We start from the raw sequence: 23,567 nt of genomic DNA, 5'->3' as shown, positions 1-23,567 counted from the left end.
GGTGAAATTCAAACTAAAGAATATTAAATGAATAGATGGAAGGAATACTTGGAGAATCAGCACGACGGAAAATGGATGCATCATACAATACTGTTAGAAGGATTACACCCTCTGCCTGAATTTGATGCAGCAATGAAGATATTAAGCAGACTATATAAAAATGTGCACGTTCTCTTGTAAGTTGGACAACTAAAAATCAAAGTAAACCGCGCCTTTAAAATGGAAAAACCGTGGAAAAATTTACCTTGGTCAAACCATTTTCTTAACTGGAAGTGAAAATAGCCCCTTTCCGATGAATTCTCTCTCTCAGCGAAATTATTTCATGAAACTGATCGAAGGGATAACTTCCGGATGTCTCATAATTCAGTAGACTGGTGGTGAACCTGGCATTGAAAAACTAGGAACGACCATCACATACCCGAGTATTAATTAATTCAATCTTAAATATACCTATAGGTACTGAAATACACAGATGCAAACTATATTTTATAAGACGATGCCTAGAATTAGGAAAGGGGCCGATTAAGTTCTTTGGAAAAATAGCTTGCTTCATATAAAAGATATTTATTACACTAACACTCGGACAAATGATAAACAACACAACTTCCTCAAACGACGGAGATGCGCATTTTACTGGTCATACAAAGATAAGTGACCAACACTATACCGAGCTGATTTCCTAAGCCGTTCATACTCGTCTCCATAATTTCGCAAGCGATTCAGCATTAAGGTATTTACTCATGTAACTCACTAAAATACGCTGTGTGCGACGAACTCGGCTTTTCGACGAGGAATAAACTGAACCAATAATTTACGCTTCAGGCGCAAATGACATTTAATTCTTACTACGTCTAGGATCCCATGCTATTATCTGATAAAATAAAGTGCTATATTACTACACGGTTATCATCTAAATCGCACTATTGCTAAAATTATAATGCATTGAAATGATCAATTCAAAGAAGCCTATCTGTTATGAAATTACTGCAACCAAAACAAGAAACCGTCCTTAAAAAAAACAATTGCTTACGATAGCCTCAAACCAGTGTTATCTCTTTGAACTGTTTTGGTAAATCATATGAGTGAATGCGAAATTATGCTTATATTGTAAATGTAAAAATATTAAAATATTTTTAGTTTTATAAAAAATCCAATTATATTGAAAAATTAACTTTCTGAAATACATTGAAGAATATTTTAGCAGAAATGACGTCACGGCCTGTCTTGTTACCAACTGTGTCTGGGTTTGCGTTTCTACAATGTACGAGGCTTTAGTTTTCTGTAGCACTGTGGCTGAGTGTCATATTGTATATGTTGTTACATTGTTGGCTCATCCTGTGAATATAAGAATCTAACCACATGAGACATGTCGGAAGGAGTTTTCAAAGGTAATCGTACATAAAGTGGCCTATAATACCCCCATCAAAAGACAATGTGTCTTCCTGTACTCTGCCTACTATTGTTTTCGGCTTTCATGTGAATTAAGCAGCGTATCCTGCTCATTTTCCTCAAATTAATGCAGCACAGTTTTGGGTTTCATATCTTGGCGCAGTCATCCCCACCGTTTCACTGGTGTAATATTTTTCGTGTTCCCAGTGATCCGGTACAGCTTTTGTAGTTCATATATAGTGTCTTCTTGACCACAGGCTACGTGAAATTTTTTTTCACTCAATTTTCAAAATGTACTCCCCTTGGGTAGAGGTTTTCCTGCAATTTGGTATTCATTTCCCCGTTAAACAGTTCATTACCTGGCCCCGCGTATAAAGTTACATGGAAATCATTCACAATATAGAGTTTAATGATCGGAGTTTTGCTTTGATGTGCACCATACACTAATTATTTGTATTTGTTTGGTGCACCTTTTGGAAAATAATAATTATGATATGGTTTTGAAATACTAAACATTCATTAATTACTTCGTCGTCATGTTTGTATTATGGCATCATATTCATCGACCTACTGTTTTTACGGGTCTCATGTGTTTTTCTTATGAAAACTGGATCACTCCGCACCAACAAGCAGTTATGAACTATTCTAATGGCATTTTTGTTTTTCTTTACAGCTCCTAAATCAAAAAAATCTATGGAGATCGAAGACGAAGAGGTATGAAGCCAACTTCTATATTCATTGCTCTTTAAAAATCCCATTAACACCAAAAATACTTACAAACCTGCGGTATATTTTGGTTTTTCAAGCAATAATTAAAACTTACTGACAGATGTGTGTCTATTGAGATGTAATACCTTTGTGTTTAACTAAAATAGCGTCTCTCGTGTTATGCCTATCAAAATGGAGTTCCATGGTCTAAAATGTTTAGTTCTATAATGTACGAGTTGGTATGTGTACGTTTAGTCACGTTGATTAAAAAATCATGCTCTTTGGTTTAAGAATAAGCGACGAACCGTCGTAGTTCATCGAAGCCTACGAAGTTGCTACGAAAACATTACATCTTCGCAGTGTAAACTATGTACTGCTCAACGAGTGGCAGGATTAAGAAACCTTGCCCTCCCAAGAAGCCGTTTCAATGATTTTATTCGTTAGTTATTGCCCTGAATTACTGGGTGACACGTTTGTTTTGAGTTTTTGAAGAAGCACACCCTTGCCACTTAACGGAGGCGGTTAGGTTAGTCCTAAGTAATGTGTGTATTTTAATTCCATGCATGATCCATATTCTTAGTAGGTGCAAATACAATGGATGCGAATGATCTATAACACTGTTGCCTTCACCTCGTGGAATTGTTGAGGGTATATTTTATAAAAGAACATGCCACAGAAGCGTTGTAGCGGCACCGAGGATTCCGACACTTAATGGCACCATCGGATACCAAGATCATAGCATTTGTTTGGGATGCGAGTACGACATATTTAGTAGGGTGAAGTAAACTAATGGTTGAATACAATTTGTGTAAGCGTTATGGCATTACACTATTACATTGACCACTCGCAAAAGATCTAGGAATCTTTCATATTTTTCATATGTTAGTGTTCGGATTTTTATGATTTCCCCCCAAAATTCTGAAATCCAAGCCCGGGAGCTTAGGAATCGCTACGGTTACTGATATCCGTGCGTACAATAATAATTTGTTTCTCCATTACATGGTGTTCTTTTGATATTTCATTCTTGAATATGTGCATATTCGCTCCTTGCTGGCATTGTGGGAATTAATGAATGTTCACTTTATTTTTAGCAACTGGCCACCACTTCTAAGAGACCAAGAACAGCAGAAGATTTTTATATGTTTTGTAAATTCATTCTCGAGTATGAAAATTATGACATGGTGAAGCAAGAGGTAAGACAGTACTTGGAAAAATTATCTATATTATTACCGTGTGTTAACCTGATGATTTGATATGCCTAGAAACAATATGTTGTAGTAATTTGTGTAGGATTTCGGTAAATTTCCTGCACCATGTTGGGGATTAATTGGTGTGTGAACACTTGACTATTTTATAGTTTTTCTTATTGATGGTCTGTTGGTTCTGTTTCTCAATCAACTAGAGTCATAAAAATGGAATAAAATTAAGTGAAAATATTGTGAATGCTTGTGTGCTGAAATGTTTTAAGGAAAATATTTTTCTTCCGTATTGTAATGTAAAACTATCATCATTTCAGGAACTCCGAGAAAAATCTGGAAGCCCAATAGGTAGCACTGGTAGTATGTCTGATAGCATAAAGTCGGAGTCAACATCAGGCAGCCTTACACCTGATGATCGGAAAGGATCAGAAGTTGACTTGGGTAATTATAAAGAAATTAGTAGCATGTGAATGTGTGTTAATCACCTATAAGGTGAAAATGCATTCAGTTCTCTATTTTAAAGATAAGTAAAAGTATGGCTAAAAGTATTAAATTTTAATCAGTGCTTGTTTAGGAAATAATTAATACTTGTTGGAAAGATATATTCTTCACTTATTGTTCTATTTCTTAAATTCCACACAAGTGTCTTGATTTTATAAGTGGACTATTTGTTTCAATTTACCTTGCCCTTACTTTTATGGACTTATTTATTCGTAGTGATTATAACTGTTTAGCCTGAGCTTTTTCAGATTGTTTTTACTGATTTGTTGAATAGTTTTTGATTCGCCTCGCCTTACCTGCATTTGCCCAGAGATGCGTAAGGGTGTATAGCAATTTAATCTTGGTGTTATGCTTTTTTATCCCTTGGTGGGGTAATTTGGGAAAAAGTGCTGTAATACATTGCTACATATCCTGAAGACCTGTACTGTTTTGTATAACAATCACCTCAATGTTTATCAACTGTAACAAATTATATGTGTACAAGTTTTTAGTATTTGGTATGGTACACCCAATGGCTACAAGACTGTGTTTAATTACATTAGGAGTAGTCACTTGCTTAGTGTTGCTTTCTAGCACCTGGGGACAAAGATAAGATTTGCTCAACTAGAAATCATAAACTCACCAGTGTTTGCTAATTTTGACATTGTTGCATTGTCCTGGAATTCATTCCCCAAAGAATCTCACTCCACCTTTAGTTACTTTTAAGTATGTTAGGCCTTTTCATCCACTTCTATGCTTGTTTGTTATGTTAGAAATGGGGCTATATTAATATATTTGTGTATTTATTCCCAGCAATACATTCTTAGCCACATCCATCATTTCTAATATTAACATACAGTTTGTGGGTCTTATTTGTCGTAGAAGTCCTAGAAAAAATTTCTTCTTCTGTGCTTCCTCATTTTCCTTTGTTTTTGAACTTGGTAAATGTGGAGTTCTATTACAGTAACCTTAATGCAATTTAGTATCAAAATGGAGTTGCTATCGACATGAACAGTGAATAATGACTACTTATTAATATATTTCATAATTTAGAAATTTTAATGTAGATTTACTATTAGGTTTATTGCATAATAGGTGCTACCTAATTTTTATTTAGATATTACTTCAGGGCCTTGTCTAAAATTTAAATAATAATTACTATTTTCTTGCCACTATCATAGTTAAATTGGGTTGAATTATGATTGAAGTTCTCAACTTATGGACTTTTAACAATATATTATTGAGAATGTTAAGAATATGAAGTGATGAGGTTAAAAGTGAGGCTATCATGAGAATATAGCGAAATGAACCATTAGCTTTTATGAGTTAAGCTATGTTCTTATTTGCAAGGCAGGTAAGGTGGAAATGGTGGCATTATTTAGAAACTCCTTTCTTTTGCCTCCATGCAATGAATAAGTCTAAAAGAAGGCTTACCATCTTCACTCTAGGTTTATTAAAAAGCATCAAAATAGCTACATAAATGGTCAGGGAATCGGCTGTAATTAAAGGGTAATAGAAGTGTTTTATGTTAAGTAGTATCAATATTCTTGTGGAACCTCATAATATTATTATTTAATTATTCTAATAGGAATTCACCTTTGTGCTGATTTTTGCTCCCATGTCATACCTGTATATCAGTTAGGTGGTGACACTGCTATTTTTCACTTACTACGGCATATTTGGTAAAAAAAGGCTTAGCTTGAATTGAATTTCTTTACCCAGGATGATGCTCTTTCATATTCAACTCCACCTCATACAAATAGAGTAGGCATTCAGGCGATAAATTCTTGTGGACTTAGACCTGCAGCCGATCATCTGTTTGTAATTCTTGTATGAAAAATGGTCAATTTCTAGTTGCTAAATTCTTCTCAGGACTGGCCACTTGGCTGAATCACATACTTGTTTCTGTGCTAGTCCAAGTACGTGGTCCAGTGCATGTTATTGGTGGGCTGATGATCCTTATTGCCATGTATGGAATGTTTGTATAACTGTTGTTTAAGTGCCAGTACGCATGTATACACTGTCATCTACCAAATGATAATGGGCGAAATATTCTTAGGTTTAGGTAAATTTGCAGCGGATAAAGTTACTTTTGCCTGCTGCGATTAATGATGTGGCTGAAGAATTGTTTAGTAATCATAGTATGTTGCAAAAGTTGTTTTAGCCGTAACTCAATCAATTTTGGTACCATAGACTTATTATGGTACATGAGCAATCTTATAGCATATGCGCATAGAGTTTTGCCCTAGTAGCTTAATAATTTAATTGCATGTGGCATCCAATAGCCTTCCAACTGCCAAAAGTTCTCCGCTTTTCTAATGGCGGCTATTATTGTAGAGTATTTGCCTTTTGGTAATCTAATGTCTTGTTATTTAACATGCCCTAAGGCACTGGTTTTTGAAAGGAGTTGTCAAAGCATCTGCACTCATCCTCATTTCATAAAATAAAGTAGGACCTGTGTGTGTACTGTGAGGTGTTTCCTGTACAGTTATGAAAATAACATTGCTGTCCATTTAATGCAGATCCGTTCAGGGAATAACAAGATACTTGTTGTAGCCAATAAGTTTGAGCTTCTTTAAGGCCTGTGATCATGTAACATTTGTCTTTGCTTAGTAGATTTAATTGTGGTAATGGCAGTTGAAATTCTTAATGATAGGTTAGAATTGCTGTTATAATTGTACTATATGGTTTCCAAGAGAAATAATTTAGGCTAGGCTTTCCTCCAGCTTTATGATTGTATGGTTCCCCGATAAACAAAGTTAACTTAGAAGTTATTAATTTACCCTTGCAGGTAATGGGAACAGTTTTCATTTTGTGATATTGTGTGGCGTGGAGGCCACATTTTTGACTTGCTCCCTCTCTCTCTCTTCCTTCTCCTAGCAATAAGGGTCTCATTGATTATATTTGTTGAATGACTAGTTCGTAGGAATTTGTCTGTCTGTTGAAGATCTGCAAGTGTCATGTGATGACACAGTTGTAAGCAGTTTTCCATTGTTGTGTTGGACGCTAAATTATTTATGTCATGGTCATCTTTGAACGACATTAAATATTGTAATCGCTATGAATATTTCGATGTGTATCCATTCTCCATCAATTCAACTCATTTCGATGGAGAAACGTCACAACCCCATAAATTTGTGACAGTTTCCTTGTATTTTGTGATTTCTTTGAAATCTAGATTTCTAAATCACTGAAAGCTAGTTGTGGAGTGATAATTGCTGTTCATTTGTTAGGAACGAACATAAGCCTAAATTTTGAACATAGGCATACAATTACCAATTCTCTAGCGTATCACAAGGGTTGGTTGTTGTCCTAATATTTTAGATGTTGAAGTGTTGTAGAATATTCTTGCCCTTTTCCCATGACAAAAAATTTCCCTAGTTCACCATTGTTTATGATAATCCCCAAAGGAAGTCAATAGGATTCAGTGGCAACAGATGTGTGCATACAAGTGTATATAAAGATGGATGCATACTCATTCTTTAACTGTGGGTAAAGCCATTAGAAGTTATTTCATACACATTTTACTTAGCTTAATAATGAGAAATGTGTACATAAAAACTTAAGTGTATTTTTTCTGACCATTCACAACTATATTTGTATGAGTGATTTTTTCCAGAGTGTGCACTCCATGAAAAACTAGAAAGTATGTGCATTGTACACTTTAAGGGCATGTATACAATTTTTGGCTTTCTTGTTTCATTAGTATGTTTAGTTGGTGGCTTTAGTTTTTGGGCATACATGTCAATGTAGTATCTCTAGGTCCATTCATTTACATGACTGTGATTTTTGGGTTTTAAACAAAAATTTTCTGTCTTATGGTATGACTTGGAATTTGGTGACTATCTTAAGGTTTATTCCATCCCCTTTTGGGCTGTGTAGTTGTCATATTTTGTAGTTTGTATATTGTTAGTGTGTTATGAGAAGAAATAATTTTGCATACCCATGGGATGTACAAAGGTGATTTGAAAAGTCTGTGTAAAAATGAAAACTCTTACTTATTTAGCATTAACCATTTTCGTTTTCAACATTGCTCCCTTTAGGCTGAAACATTTTGTCCAATGCTGCTTCAGTTTGTTGACCCCTTCCAAATAATGCGATTGGTCCAACTGCAATTAATGCAGTTGTTTCTGTAATCTTCTTCTCATGTGAATAAAATCTCCTCCCCACCAGCATTTCTTCATGTTGGAGAGCGGATAGTAGTCGGAGGGAGCCAAATCTGGAGAATAGGGTGGCTGGGGAACAAGTTGCTTTTATAACTCCATATCACTTTTACTGCTAATGAGTTGTTGTGATGGAAAAGGACTATTTTTCTCCCAAATCCCAAAAAAGAGTTCTCCCAAGAGTTCTTCTTATAAGCCTCCCAAGTGAGAAAATGTTCTTCAACTTCTTTGGTGCAGACTCACCGCTGACAGCACATTTTTTGAGTTGGCTTGGTTTAAGGTGCGTAGTGGGTGTATCCATGTTGCAATCACAGGGACGAAACTATGCTTAAAACCCTGTTGATTTTGCTGAGACAGCTGCAAGCCATCATGGGAACAAGTCATGTGATTTTTCTTTTCGTCAACTGTGAGCAGTCTTTAAGTACCCATCTTGAGGATAGCTCTGTCCCATCCAAATGTTTATGCGAAACATTATGTAGCCATTCACTCGAGATTCCTGCAATATGAGCAATCTCACTCAGCTTCACTCATCTGTCATCAATTCATGATTACAATTCCATGTGTTTGACATGATTTCTTGAGTATTGATCTCAACAGTGTCCAGGGCATTGTGTCGCTGGACCACAACAATAATTTTGAGACCACTTATAAACTGTTCTAATCAAAGGTGGAGACTCATCATTATTTATCAAGTTTCCCTTTAGTCACCTGAGTTGATTTTCCTATCATAAAATAATTTTTGCTCGACATGTGTAATTCTCTTCATCTAATTTCCTGGAAATCATTTGACTTCCTGGATTCTGACAAATGTTAGCCTCAGAGTAATAAACTAAACTGATTGTGCTGAAACCTGGTGGGTACTATCTTCTTAGACTTTGCATGGACTTTTCAAACTACCCTCTTATTTGCTCAATTTTTTTGTTTACTATAGTAGAATCGAACTTTGAATATCTTTCAGGATTATGTATATCATGTTATTTTAGCTGCATAACTTATGATTTATGGCTATCATTTTTGCTTGATTCAGTGAGAGATGTATTACTCTTTGGCCTTAAATTTGAATGGAATGTTATTGATGGTGATATGTGGGACCTGGGTCCCAAGTTATTGTTACATCATATGAATTTAAATCCCAATGTGAAACAAGTTTAAAATATGCATGCTCCACAAAATGTGGTAAATGTCTGATGATATGTATCAATACTTTCAGCAAAGACTGGTTCGCAAGAGTGGAACTGGAATGGCATTCATTTTTCTGGTAAGAATATCTGTAAAGATATTTTTAAAGTATTAAATTTGTTTTTATTAGTGTGATGACATTCCACTGTTGAGGGTCGTGAAGTACTAGGTGAAACTTTTCATTGTCTGTTAGTATTAGTTACTGCTGTGTATTGATGGTGAGAGTATTGCTTTGAGAGGTTTCATCTTTCCCCATCAAGTGGGAGCTCTTTTAAATATCATGCCTCCTCCACTGTTGAAGAATATTTGGGTCATTTGGATGCATCCCATTTCCTTGTCTTTTCTTGAATTAAAGGTGCAGAATCACATTCTTTAGAATTTTAAAAACCATGAATTTCTTGTTATCTGATTGTATTCAAGGAATTGAAATTTCATTTCACTCTTATAAAGACCTCTATCAGTGTCAAGAATTTTTAAATTTCAATTATCTGTTATTATGCACTACTTTCATCATTTTCCATTTCCATTATAGGTTATTGATAATTGTGAAAATTATTAGTTTTCATGTTACGGACTGTATGTTTAAGTCAGATTATTTACTTAGGTGTTCTTAAGAAATTTTATTTTTCAGTGTAAATGTTAAGTTTTTTGTAGACGTCCAGTATAAGGAATTAGACTTAATTATACCAGATATTTTGTTGCTGTAATGATCACTTGCTCCATCTCAATATTAAATTTATGACCACGTAGTTGCTTTCAATATGTGATATTTGTAATCATAATTCTCTTGCAGTATTTTTTTGGGTAATAATCTTCCCTTGATTGCACCCACTCCCCCTGCCATTTTGAAGCCTAAGTTTTAGAATAAAATTTGAACCACACTGCAGATCTCACTAATATTCTAAAGAGGTCGTCCTTTAAAAAGAAAAATTCAATTATTCAGACCGGTGTCACTACTATTTCTTTCAGGGTGACATGTTTACAAAAATATATTCACCACTATTTTCTGTTGATTTAGTTTACATTGATGTCTGATAATGCCTTTTGGATCAGACAAAATGACTCCCTTTATCATGTGGCATGGATGAGTGTCTAAATAATTATTAATAATAATAATGCAATTTTTGGAATTATTTGCAAACATGCACACCTAGATCGATTTTATTTTGTAAATTGAGAGGGTGAAATATTTTAATGAATGTGTAGAAAAATATATTTTTAAATCTATTCATTATTTATAATGCTTAGAAGGCACCAGTATGAACAACTAGAAACTGCATTCTGCATCATTATCATAAACAAGATGATATTGAAGTGCATATCAAATAAAGTGGATTAGAAATAATTATCATGGAAGAATTAAAAACTATTTTGCTGCCTTGTTTTTTCATAAAAACATGTGGTGTGAATAGGGTTATTTCACCGTGTGTGCTGAAAAATTATTTGTAAATATTGGAATCAATGAGAGAAAATATTTCTTCAAAACTTAGGCTAATTGTGTGGAACAATATTCATGTATGAGCTCACCTGGATTATTCAATCTTAATATTTTACTATAGAGAGAATACATGAATCAATTTCCATCCATAAAATAATGAGGTAATACTCTTAATTGAGTTAAAAGATTTTCAGTTTCACTCCCTCCAGAATAGTGTCAACTAGTAAGGAGTGTAATGGTATCAGTTGCTTGTCATTTTTGAGATGATGCTGTGGCATACGTAATGTGGGATCACGTTCGAGGCCTTGCCTGAGTGAACTTAGCCGTAAGTCTCTTGCTGGTTGTGAACTTCTCCTTGTCCTTTCAATTTGCCTGTGTGAATGACTTCCAGGAGCGCTTGGTTTACCTCTTACCATAGATGGAGTGACTTAAGACAAATGGCTTTATTATGTATAATTTCCTTTACTGCTTTAGAGTTCTCCACAAGGCACACCATGTGGGGATTGTATATGCACACCATGTGGGGATCCATGTACTGCTGAAACATTCTTTCACATCTGGGATTCGATCCCTAGCCCTCAGGGTGGGAAGCCAGTATATTAGCCACTGCACCACCACAATCCCCATCTTCTCATGAAACTTAGTACTTCTGACATAGTCAGGTGTAGTATGAAAGTGTGACAGATGCCACTGGCGAGCAGCTGCCTCACATTTTTAAAACTGTTTCCATTGATTGGTTAATTTTTATGGCACGCAATTACCCAATTAATTATATCATAGAGTATTATCAATCTTACATTTCCGTTGTTTATGCTATTTATGTATAATTATTTTCACTATCTTTATAGACATTCTTCATTGTTCTTGGTGAATCAATCTAAGATTAATAGGGTGAGATTTGAAGTTGATCTTTTCAGCATGCCTCCGTTCCCTCTCATGCCCTCCATGATTTCAAGCAGAGAGGAATGGTTGTCAGTGTAACTTATTTCAAGTTGAGTGATGCCACTAGGGGCCACCATATGTCCAGCAACTTTCTTTTCAATTATCAAATGTGCAATGCGAGTGACTGCTTTGACCCACCAGACTCTGCTAATTTGTTCTTATTTTTCAGTCATACATTCACTATCTATCTTCTGCCTCTCATAGTAGTAGTAGTTTTGAGGGGAGGCGACCGACAGCTGAGGTCATTTGCGCCATAGGGGATGGATAGGAAAGGATGAAGGGTGGAGAGAAACCCGGCGTCGGCATTAGCCTACTCTTAACGAAAGGCGCCAAGGGGTCCGCAGCTTAACGTCCCATCCGACGGACGGCGTACTCACTCAAAGTGCCCTCCACAAAGCACCTCAAGCAGGGATCGAGATACCTCTGAAAAATATTCAACACCGCCGGGATTTGAACCCGGGCCCTCTGGGTGGGAAGCCAGTACGCTAGCCCCCGCACCATCTCGATCCCCCTCTGCCTCTCATATATGGAAAATTGGATCACTAGACTTCTGCAGCATTTGTTTTCCTTTCCCCTTTTAAAAGTATAATGCAAGGGTATACTTGATATAAAAGCTTAATGTCATGCTAGAGGGGATTCTTTCTTTGTCTATTAATTTGAGAGAATGAAGCGAGCGTTTTGACACTTTTCATAGTGCATTCTGACAATGGAGCCATGCAACATTTTACTAATATTCGCAACATTGTACTCTATTGTACTAACGTAAGTCTTTTACATAAGGTTTTTTCTCAAATATGTGCTAAAACATATGAGATGTTGCTGGAGTGTTGGAAATTTTTTCACAAATAATTTTCTGGTTATTTCAGAAAATATTTTAAAATTTCATGGATAATCAAGAAGATAAATATGAAAATGATAGTAAATTATCTTATTTTTGTAACATTTAGGCTTTCTTTGAATTACTTTATATGGCTGGTTACCCCAAAATGAATTGTGGTCTACTTCTCGTAGTGTTAAATTTTGTTGATTGGTAATGTCTCATGAACACACTCATTATATTTTACAAAAATTTTCATTTTGATGGAAAGGTAACCAGGTAAAAAAATGAAAGAAAGGCATCAGGTAAACCTGTAAAAGAGATATTTGAAATATTTGTTCAAAATTTTAATGAATATTATTCTGTTCTGCTAACTAAATTCAGGGGTGGTTTTTGCTTGAGGCAATCAATCCTTAGCAAACTCAGAGAATATGGGTTTTAAAATACTGACATTTGTGAAAGCCATAAACTTCTACATGGGAAAATTTTATGTTACAGAAAAATTAACCTAAGAGAACTTCAGGAAGGGTTATTTCAAATGAGTTAGAGTGATTGTGATGGCGATAAAAGATTCATTTGACTAATTGGTGGGAGTGGTAATAGTATGGTGATACCTGGTTTCCTAGTTATCAGCTGTCAGATGAAATAACTGGGATATTTGAAATATTCTCTTGGGATGGAGGAAGGTGTGAAATACCTTGTGCAAAGAAGGATTGAAAAACGTGATTTCCAGTGTTGATGCACTGTAATGTGTGTCCATGCTCACTGATTTTCATTGCTTCAAAGGAAATGTGTTATTTCAGTTTTTCTTACTGTGCCATTGATTTGTGGAAACATATTTCAAATGATACATTCTTATGATGTGCGAAATGCTTGGATAAGTACTCAGAGTAAAACTTTTGTTCTCTTTGAGTATACCCCAAAAAAGAAGCTTGGATGAAAACTGTTCGTCACATTGAACATGTTGGAAAGATAGCCTCCAAAACATGTGCTAGTTATGTGTAGGTAATTTCAATAGAAGCCCAATGTTTCAAACAACAATTACTAACTGCTAACAATTACTGCTATATATTTTGCTCTGATGGTCATTATTTAAAATCTAATGGGTAAGTGCTACTGAGTTGTATAAAGGGTATAAATGGAAAACTCGGTTGTGGTATGAAGTCGTCAAGGATAAGTGAGGTTGATTGATTTTCACGATTAAAAGACCAATGATTCATTTTCTAATTCTGTATATCAGAGGATGTGGACCATTTTCTGAAGTTTAAAACTAAATTGCCTCTCGTTCTTACCATCTTCACTCAAAATCTTTGTTCAATGATTCCGTCCTCTTTGTGGAAGTTTCTTTGTGTAAAGATATCTTTTTTTGTCCCTGCTACTTTGTCACTCGTGGCCCACTTCTAAGATGTTTGTACGATATTTTTATGTTCTTTTGCTTAGTGTTTTGATGACAAAATTTTTCACACTTGTTATTTTAGGTTTTATTTTAAATCCTGCATCTATCATTTAGTATTCCACTATCTAAAATACATAACTCTCTATTTTCCTGCATCATCTCTTATAATGAACAAAATCTGCATTTTCATATGGCTATCTTTTGTGAATAGGTGATGGGGAAATGTCTGGAATCACTTCTTATCTATCACCATATCCATCATTGCCTATCAATCGGTGAACTTATGAGCTTTTCACCTCCATCAACAAATGAGCAGACACTTTCTCTTTCGACTACAGTTTGAATTTCAGCTACAAATTTGTTCGAATAATTTTCTCGAGATACTTAAAATATTGGGGAAATGTTTTTCCAGTGCATTCATAATGAATGTTGCCGACAGATTTCAATACACCTGTGACAATCTGAATTTTAGTCACATACTTTTGTATTTAGTCTTGCTTATGCCATGCATTCCTCCCATTTTAACTTCTGCTTTCATTCTTACTCGTCCTTCTCCAAAGGGTGATTGTGCATTAATTGAAAAGCTACTGTATGTGGTTATTTTTGGGTTTCTATGTTTAAGGATGTTCACCATTTTTGCAGAAATTTCGCTGCAGAGTTCAATCATAAGTTTAAGGTTATGAAATAGGAAAAAAATCGCTGGGGGCCGGGTCGGGTGAATATGAACAATGGTTGGGCAACCAACTCGAAATGCAATTTGTGAATTTGAGCCATGATGACCCCCAAAGTGTGAGCTGGTTCAGTGACCTCATGGGAAGGCACTTTCTTCTTCTTCTGGTTGTTTTTTTGTAATTTTTGCCTTCGGCTTGCCAAGAAGTGATGGGTAATACTCTCACACTGTTGGTTTACCTTTTAGAAGATAATAATAAACACAATACGGTGACTATCACAAGAAACAGTCACCATCACCTTCATAGCCGATGGAACTATCTTTGCCTTTTTCAGAGTAGGTTCATCCTTTGCAGCCCACTGCTTTAACTGTTCTCTAATCTCAGGAGTTTTGCGGTGGATCCAAGTTCCTTCTGCAGTTATGAATCGATGCGAAATAGCAGTTATGAATCGATGCAAAATAGCAGTTATGAATCGATGCAAAATATTTGACTGACTTGGCTTAAACTGCTCAAACATGAAATGTTCATTGGTCCAAAGAGAACAAACATGGCACCCAAAATGTAGATAGCGTACACGTCCAATTCTTCAGTCAGTATATTACAAACACATTCTTTCAGTATACACATAGCCTCTGCTATCTCTCTAACTTTTATCATTTAAGTACACATCAAAAATTGATGCTACCCTCAGGAGAAAATGTCAGAATCCTGCATCATAGCCTTGGTCGGAAGGCTCATCCAATGTTCTCTCAGTTCTCAGATGCTAGACTATTATGTATAAACTTTTAGAAATTAGGACTGCATACCACTTGTCATTCATTTTTATCACAAAACATAGCTTATCTTCATTATATATCTTGGATGATGTTATATCATGTTTAGTCATCAGCATGGGCAATTGCCATAACCATCCCCTGCATGCAGTGAAGTTCTCTGCTAGCATGTATTTGGCAAATTTTTTATGTTGTGCCTGATATGGCATCACCATACATTCCTGAACCATGTGATTGATTATCCAATTATCACCTGTAGACAGGTAGCTTCTCCCTATCTTTCAACTTCTAGTAACCTAATAATTTTGTGAACCCATCTGTCCATATTCAGGAAATAAAAATCTACCCCAAGAGCAAATGGGTTCATTGTAGCCTTCTTTTTTTTCAAATGATATTGAGTGTCTACTGATACCAAACACAACAAAAGCCTCTGCTTCTAATTTCTCGAGAAATTTCACTTTATCTCCAAGTCATCCGTTTTATTTTACTGCCACCTTTATTTGGGTCTATTGTCAGAACTTACTTAAGTTTTATCCTAGAAGAACTCATGTTCATTAAGTATGTGTATGGATATTCTCGAAATTACATGAAAAGAATTGGCTTGGAATATTGGAAATGTACAAAGTTTAGTTGAACATATTAATAATGTTTCATCTAGCAATAGTTTATTCGTAATTTAAAATGCACTGCTGGATTATTTATACCCTATTGAAGTATTATAATTAATGTCAATCACATTTGTTGGAACTTGCTATCAAACTTTATTTGCCGGCAGAGTATAGCTGGGTCTTGCAAACTCTAAGTAAGTCACCCACACTACACTGCCAGAATGTCTGAATTACTCAGGGTTTACTTCAAGTAAGACAAATATTAACAAAGTAAGAAAAATATTAACATCACAGTGAAAGACGTGAAAACATATTTGAAGAATTTGTTTAGTTAATCAGTTGAATGTGTAGTCCCCTAATGCAGCCTAATATTGCCACATAGCATGTACTGCTTTCCCAAGAAGAATGTCTTTTATTGATTCTTATGTTTAAGAGAATATATTTTCGTAGGTGGCGGTAGTATAGAGGGTAGAGTGTTGGACTACTGACCGGAGATGTATAAAATTGTTCCTTCAAATGTACCTACAATTTTTGCAAATTTTTATGATAATGCGAGAAGGAAGGACAGCTCAATTATGTTCAAGTCCACTTTCCTCTGATTGATTCCCCTCTTGAACCATCTTCTAGCTCTGCTCTAGGGAAGGGTTGCCTCATGAAGAATTGAATAGGTCTAAGTTGGTGAATTGTTCAGGTGGTAGCAAAATTTCAATGCAATATATTGCATGAGGCTTCTTGTGCATTGCCTCTATCGTTCTTGGTGAACTGAGTACGTTTCATACAACAGTGCTGTTGATACAATCCTGGAATCAAACCAATAAAATATGCACTACATACATTAACATTGCGCATGCCAGAAAAATATAGCAAAATTAAATTTTTGTGTCATAATTTATGCAAAAAAAATTAGGATCTCTTTGTTGGACAATCCTTGTATGGTGTGTGTATGTTATGTACATATACACAAGCAAATAATGTATGTAGGTGTCTAAAAAGTTCTAACTCTATCTCAGTGGAATCGCAAGGGTGACAGGGATGGTGCGAATAAATCTCTTATGGTGAAAACCACAAAATGATTCCACTTGTCAGAAATGTGTTTGAGGTATGACCTTACTTTTTGTTATCATTCGATTAATGCAATACCTTTTTTTTATTAGTTATCATATAGAATGTCAACTAAATATTGAAGGGTGCATGGTACATAAAATCACTTGCCTAAAAAATTATTTAGTCAATATTTTCTGAATGAAAATATTTGAAATAGAGTGCTCTATTGGTAAATCAGTAAAAGAACTAACAATTAGTGTTATTTGACATTATTATAATCAATGAATAACTGATCGAAGCACTTTTCCACTGGATAAAATTTTGTATTTTACGACCGGGTTGCAATGTTTTACATTACATCAGGTCTGATGATGAGGTAATACATCGAAACCTGGTCGTAAAATACAAAATTTTATCAAGTGGAAAAGTGCTTTGATCAATTATTCATTATATTCAACTTCCACCACATCATGCCTGAAGCTATTGTTTTTATCATTATAATCATTTCAAGTGGGTCACAGTAGTCCGGGGTTAGAGCATTGGACTACTGACTGGAGGGCTCGGGTTCGTTATCCAGGCAAGCCTCTTTGGGCACTTGCACCTCCAATCAAGTTGATTTTTCAGGTACCAGATCTTCCTAGGAAATTATAACCGGCACAGGGAAAGGAACTGACACCCTTACCCTGATGTGAATTTTACATGACGTCGACCTTAGTACTGGGTGAACTCTACTGTCATCTTCCAAACCGACATTATGGCTGATTACTGTGTTTATGGCTAATGATACTTTCACGTATCTTGGTAGAGCTTCATATTCTCTCAGGTTTCATCCTGTATCTCTGCAGGAAAAAGAGTTAGTGCATGCGAAACACGAATGAATTCTTGTGATTTCATTATTTCTTGCTCTACATGTTGCAATTATCTAAACGGTCAAATGCTGAACTCTCCTTATAGTTTTCACTAATGTAATTCAATCAGTTGTTGTGAATAACATGGTGCTCTGGATTTGCTGGCTCAGGTTCAAGAAATAGTATGTTAGATTGTATTTTATTTTATATGAAAGCTTCTTATTTATGGTTTTTATTGGTTTTTTTAATCTCAATGTATGATAGAGTTTTTATCTGTGGTTAATGCTTGAACTACATGCCAAACTTCTCGGTGAAGGCACAATTTGGCATGATAATTTGTCATTTAGTGGCACAGAATCGTATATTAACTTAGGAGAGTGACGAGATATCGAGTATGGTATGGGAGAGTTGTACGCATTCTGTGATGTTTGTAGGAGGGAGAAAGGGGAAAAGGATGCCAGGGGTTGATACATGGGAACATGATAGAGATTAATTAAGATTTGGACTGGAGACGAGGACATTAGTTAGCCTGTGCCCTTCATAAATTGTCCAGGTTGAAGACATTGTAGTCATCCTCATTACTCAAACTAGGCTAAAGCATCCAATGCCCCTCCTATGGAAGTAAAATTATGTTGAAAGTCAGCAGTTCTAAATCATGGTGGTGGGTGGATTTTGGTGGTTGGGGGAAGGGATTCATATGCCCCCCATTGCCCCTCTGTTTCTGCACCATTGGTACAACTTCATGAGCTATGTTGCCATCCTATCAATATGGGCTCCTTGTCAGTACTTCATCTATTGCTTACTGATATCCAATGTTTTATTTAAACATGGATTCCTTTCATTTGTGGCTGCTATTATCATATGGGTACCATGAATCTTGTCGTGTATTAATTTCTGTTAGCTGATGTATTTCTTTTACTTTTTCAGACGAGGATTCATATGATCTCATCACCTGCTTTTGCTTGAAGCCATTTGCTGGGCGGCCAATGATTGAGTGCAGCAAATGCTTGACATGGATACATTTATCATGTGCCAAAATAAAAAAAACTAATATACCCGAAGTGTTCATATGTAACAAGTGCAAACGCCAAAATCACTCAGTGAGAAGACCTTCTTTACGAAGCATATCAGGTTCATCACCCACTGTAAGGATGAAGAAGAAAGTGTCAGTGTAGAGGGAATGTGTTGCGGATGAACTTGGACAACTATAATTTTGTTAACGATTTTGTGCCATGTGATTGGCCTTTAAAGGTATCTCTTAGTAGTCTTTCGGCTACAAAATAGTGTGTGCATCATTGAGGTTTTGTAAATAAGCATGCATGCAAAATGGCCAAGTATTTTATGGATGCTGCTGCATTTAACAGTTTCAAGTGAGCATACCCTTTGTTGCTTTATGGAAAGACTTGGTTGTGTCTGACAATATGCTGGAACCTTAAATATGTTCAGTAAATTATGACATAAATCAGCATTGTGTTATCAACATTTGAAGTTTTGTGCAGCACAAATTAAGTGGTGAAAAGAAGTCTATTTTTAAAGTTAAAAAATTTAGGGAAATCAAGATGGGAAGATATTACTTCTTCAATTCCTCAAAGTCATCGTGGGAGTTCATCAAATGAGAATTTTACATTGTGTCAGAATGTAATTTAAACCACATTTTTGCTGATTGCGAACTGCAACAAAGTGTCGAGAGTTTTTATTTTTTTACATTAATTTATGTGAAACTATTATTTGGATTTCATTATTATTTCAAAATTGATCATGTCTGGGATTTTGATTAAACTTTGAATAGCTTTATGGCTGTAGGAATTCAGTTTGTTTAAAAATTGAATTTAATGGGCCCTAGGTCAGCATTGGTCCACCACTTTGCTGGATGGAATTTAACTTTTGTATTGTGAAATAATTCTTTTTCCACCATGATTTAGATTCTTGCTAGTCATACCAATCTTCTTCAAGAGTAGATCATGGCTTAATCCTATTTCAGGTGCCATATTCCTTAAACCTTCTCTGATGCATAAATGTTCCTCAATTATTGTTGCTTTATCATTGTGCTTACAACTGTCAACAAAAGACAAATGGGTTGCAATCCACCAAAAGTTTTAAAAGGTTGTTTTATACCTTTGGGGGACGTCATTTGAAGGTGGCTCGGTTGTTTGATGCCTTACAGCTTACTTTTGTTTATTCTAGAGCATCCATTTGATGCTCCACAGTTGAAAATGCTGCTGCATTTAGCCTGAAAATGTTTCTAATTTTGATTATTATGTTGAAATGACTTGTGTTGGAATATGAAAACCTAATTGCTTTTTTTGTTATGTAAGAATCTTTGCCTTTTAAACACTAATTTTTGAAGCTATTGTCACTTGCATCAGGATTTAAATTCATTTGAGCAAAAAATGTTACCTGATAACATTATGGATTGCCTTTTTTGTGCAATGTATGAAAGTATATATTATAAATGTCGTTTAATTATTGAGAATGTATTTTTATGTGTAGCAAAGGTGTATATGGTGCTCTTATCCATAAAGACTTATGTGAGATACAAGCAAAACATTTTTTTTGCTGGAAGGACATGCATCAGCACATAAGACCACAGACTTTTCAATCCCTCCTATTTTCAGGTTTCTCTTTAATGTCTTTGCAATCTTCCAAATCCCTGATGTATATACTCTGAATATAGTGATGAAGCTGTTTTTATTTAATAGATTGATGTGGTGCCATTAGTCATTTGGTTTCTCTTTGTTTTGCAAGTGGTGACATTGGAATGTACGAATCTTTTGTCTGACAGTTGTGAAGTGAGTGCCATAGGATATTTTTCCATAGTAACTGGTTTAAGCATGTACATAAAGCTGAACACTACAATGCTCTTGACTTGTTAACAAACAACTTTTCTTCTCATGTTCCCTCTTGTTCTACCTTTTCAAGTCATAATAAGGGTGTGGTCAAAGGTTGTTGAACACAAAAATTTGATTATGTATAGTGCAGGTGAATCTGAAGAGGGACTTGTTTCTTTGCTTAATGACAAACGTCTTAATTTCTCCTTTTTCATGAAGTTAAGTTGAGAAAGGTATATTTCTTATGCGTACATAGATGTACACTCATAAAGCTGCAAGATAAAGCAAATAGCCATGTAGATTCATGTGTAATTGGTGGTCAATGTCTAATCAACTTGATGTAGACATTTGAGTGTTATTTTTTTTTTGAGTATGGTCTTCATGAATATTTTATAGGCACAGGTGTCCATTTATATTTTTCATCGAAGCATTAATAGATACGCAGTTAAAGAGTTGAAATGTACACTATTTAAGATTTATTTTGTTTGTACAAATGTGGCCACGGTAGGCACTGATGAACCCAAATTGTATGGATTGCAGTAACTGCTCATCTTTTAGGGAATTCATACTTTCATAAAAATTTCCTATTCTTGCCGCTATTTTAAAACTTCATGTTATTATCTGGTGCCCACTTCAGTATTCGAATTGGCCAATGGTGAACCACTGATGCCTCAACATTTCACATAAGTGTTATTGGTAAGAGTCCTGTTATGATTTTTGGTTGATGCTTTGCTTGCAAGAGTGATACATTGTCATGATGCTGGCAAGCAATGCCACCATCACATCATTGCTATTCATTGTAAATAGTGTACCTTTAAGTTGCCCGTAGTATATACCTTATACTTTGTTAAATATTCATGATATATTCATATGCAGCATTTAACATGTGGAAAAAATTGTACATATGTTTATTTTGTTGTTACACCAGAAGAGTGATAGCCATTTGTGAGCTAGTTTTGTGTTTTCCTGTGAAGAATCCAGGAAAAATGGAAAAGGTTTTTTATTTTTATTGCATGATTTTGTCTTATGAATGTTGCCTTAAATGAGCAATCATTCTATGTATGTTTTTGTGACAATTCATGAATGTTTGTTCCCAACTGGATACTAGAGATGCACAGTCCTTCTTGCAACCATTTTTTTTTTACAGATTTAAGAATATGATTTGAAAGTTTGTTCAAACCTCTCTTCAATACAATCAGCTTCATGATTCACCCTAGTTGCCAGAGGAAATTCTGTGCTGTTGCAATGAGTACCAGGTGTAATTTACTTATCAGTTTTAACAAATTTTAAAGTTTCCACGCTTTTATTTTTTGATGGTTTTGAAATAGCTCTGTAATTGTTTTCATTTGATGTAGATTTTAATAAATTTATGAGAAATTTCATTTTTACAAGTTCTTTGCTAATACAGTTATTAAGTAACAAACTTTCAAGCACCTTATATTTAAACTATGTTTAGAAAAATACACCTAGGAATCTTGAGTTTTGAAAATTTTCTAGTATATCCCTTAATAGAACTAACCTGACAAGCAGTTGTTCTACGACCGGATTGAATCTATTTTCACTTGTAATGAGTGAAAATCCAGTGATAATTGGATAAATAAAAACTTTTAAAGTTTCTTGGATTTTTTGTATAGAACGGTCCAGATGACAACTGTTGACTGGCAAACATAGGCCATGCAGAAATATTTTCAATGCTCTTAAGTTGCTTGGTAAAACCGGGTGGTGATCTTTGGTATAATTCTTGTATAGATTTTTGGTTATAGACTGGTACCTGTGGACTTAAGACATTCCTTATTTCTTATTATTTAGTTTGAAATTATGTTATTGAATGTTCGGGCATGCTCCCGTGTAATTTAAGAGAACTGAAAAAGAAACACATGCAAGAGCTCTTAATTATTGTGTGCATCTGTGAGAACTTTTTGTTTATTTGTTGCTTCTTTAGGGAATTACTTACAGCTCATGTGTCCATTGAGATTTTTGTTACTTATCCCAATCTGTTTTCTGAGCACTTCTTTGGTTTACCTAAAGTATGAGGAGGCAGAAATTCTTTTATCTTGTAGTGCCATTAGATTTAGTGAGCATGTTAGTTGTGAAATGCCCAATCACCTTGGGAAGCATGGTAATTTTTCTAAAATTTCTTGTAAAAAATTAATATTATTCGCTCCATTAGTGAAGAATGATTGGTTCCCATTCCATATTTTGTAATTAATCAAAAATTTTGTTTTAAGGCATTGCTCTCTGTTGGAAGTGCAATTGCCCTATATATAATTTTTGAAGGGTGTTTTCTCTGTATTAACGATGGTGCTGATATCATAGTCATAAGTGGATGATTATGGTGGCAGAATTCTGAAGAGTTCTTACTGTAATAAAAGAGTAAGGATTAAAGGTGTGACTTTTATAGATATGGATGATGTTAACGAGTACCAATATATTCTGGCAGCCACAAAGTTATATCATTTGATATTTCATTTAATAGCATTCTTTCCGAGGTTATTCATGGCCTTGATGCAAAATAATGCAATAAACTGGTTGGTTATTTATTTGATTTTTATATATCAGGGTTGAAATTCTGAATATTGTAAAATATTTCTGCATATTTTCTTTTTTTTATTCAAAGTTTGAATTATTTGTTTAAGTAGAATTTTTTTGCAATGGTTTCTTAAATTGGTTTCTCTGAAATTTAATGTTGATACCTAATTATATTATTAATGGTTATGATTCAATTTGTCCAGTGTCCAGTTGGTTGTTATCATGGCTAAAGGATATTAATGTGATTGAAAGATCTGTAAAAATGAATATTTATTGTAATTTGACAGCTATATTTTATGAATGTGGTTTCTCCAGTGCATGAGGAAGTCAAATGATGTACAGCTTTTCTTGATAAATACACAATTATATTGTTTATAATTGATTTATTTCTATCCGTGTTAAGTTGTATTTACACTGTAAAAGTTGAATGAGGTTGGAAGTAAAATATTTTCCAATACATTCAAATTCTAAAAAATCAAGCGTTAGCATTATTTAGCAAGGAAATATTTCATGACAGGTGTTTATATACCTGCAGTGTTGATGAATCTCTAAGGC

At 34.9% G+C, this 23,567-nt stretch overlaps 1 protein-coding gene across 2 annotated transcripts; it reads left to right on the top strand.

The window, feature by feature from the left end:
* Positions 1–1,260: 1,260 nt before the first annotated feature.
* On the top strand, positions 1,261–23,364 carry LOC139695605 (PHD finger protein 13-like). Of its 2 annotated transcripts, XM_071594405.1 has the most exons (6): positions 1,261–1,388; positions 2,063–2,103; positions 3,189–3,290; positions 3,614–3,737; positions 9,150–9,197; positions 18,583–23,364. In XM_071594405.1, exons 1-6 carry the CDS (start codon positions 1,367–1,369, stop codon positions 18,828–18,830), a joined length of 585 nt encoding a protein of 194 aa, XP_071450506.1. In that variant the 5' UTR covers positions 1,261–1,366; the 3' UTR covers positions 18,831–23,364. The 2 variants fall into 2 exon arrangements, with proteins under 2 accessions (XP_071450506.1, XP_071450507.1); XM_071594406.1 differs by lacking the exon at positions 9,150–9,197.
* Positions 23,365–23,567: the final 203 nt, after the last annotated feature.

This window comes from Hetaerina americana, unplaced genomic scaffold (assembly GCF_022747635.1).
Source record: "Hetaerina americana unplaced genomic scaffold, ioHetAmer1.1.p SCAF_60, whole genome shotgun sequence".
Taxonomy (NCBI): domain Eukaryota; kingdom Metazoa; phylum Arthropoda; class Insecta; order Odonata; family Calopterygidae; genus Hetaerina; species Hetaerina americana.
Note: the sequence above shows the minus strand (reverse complement) of the source record. Positions and strands in the feature narration are given on the sequence as shown.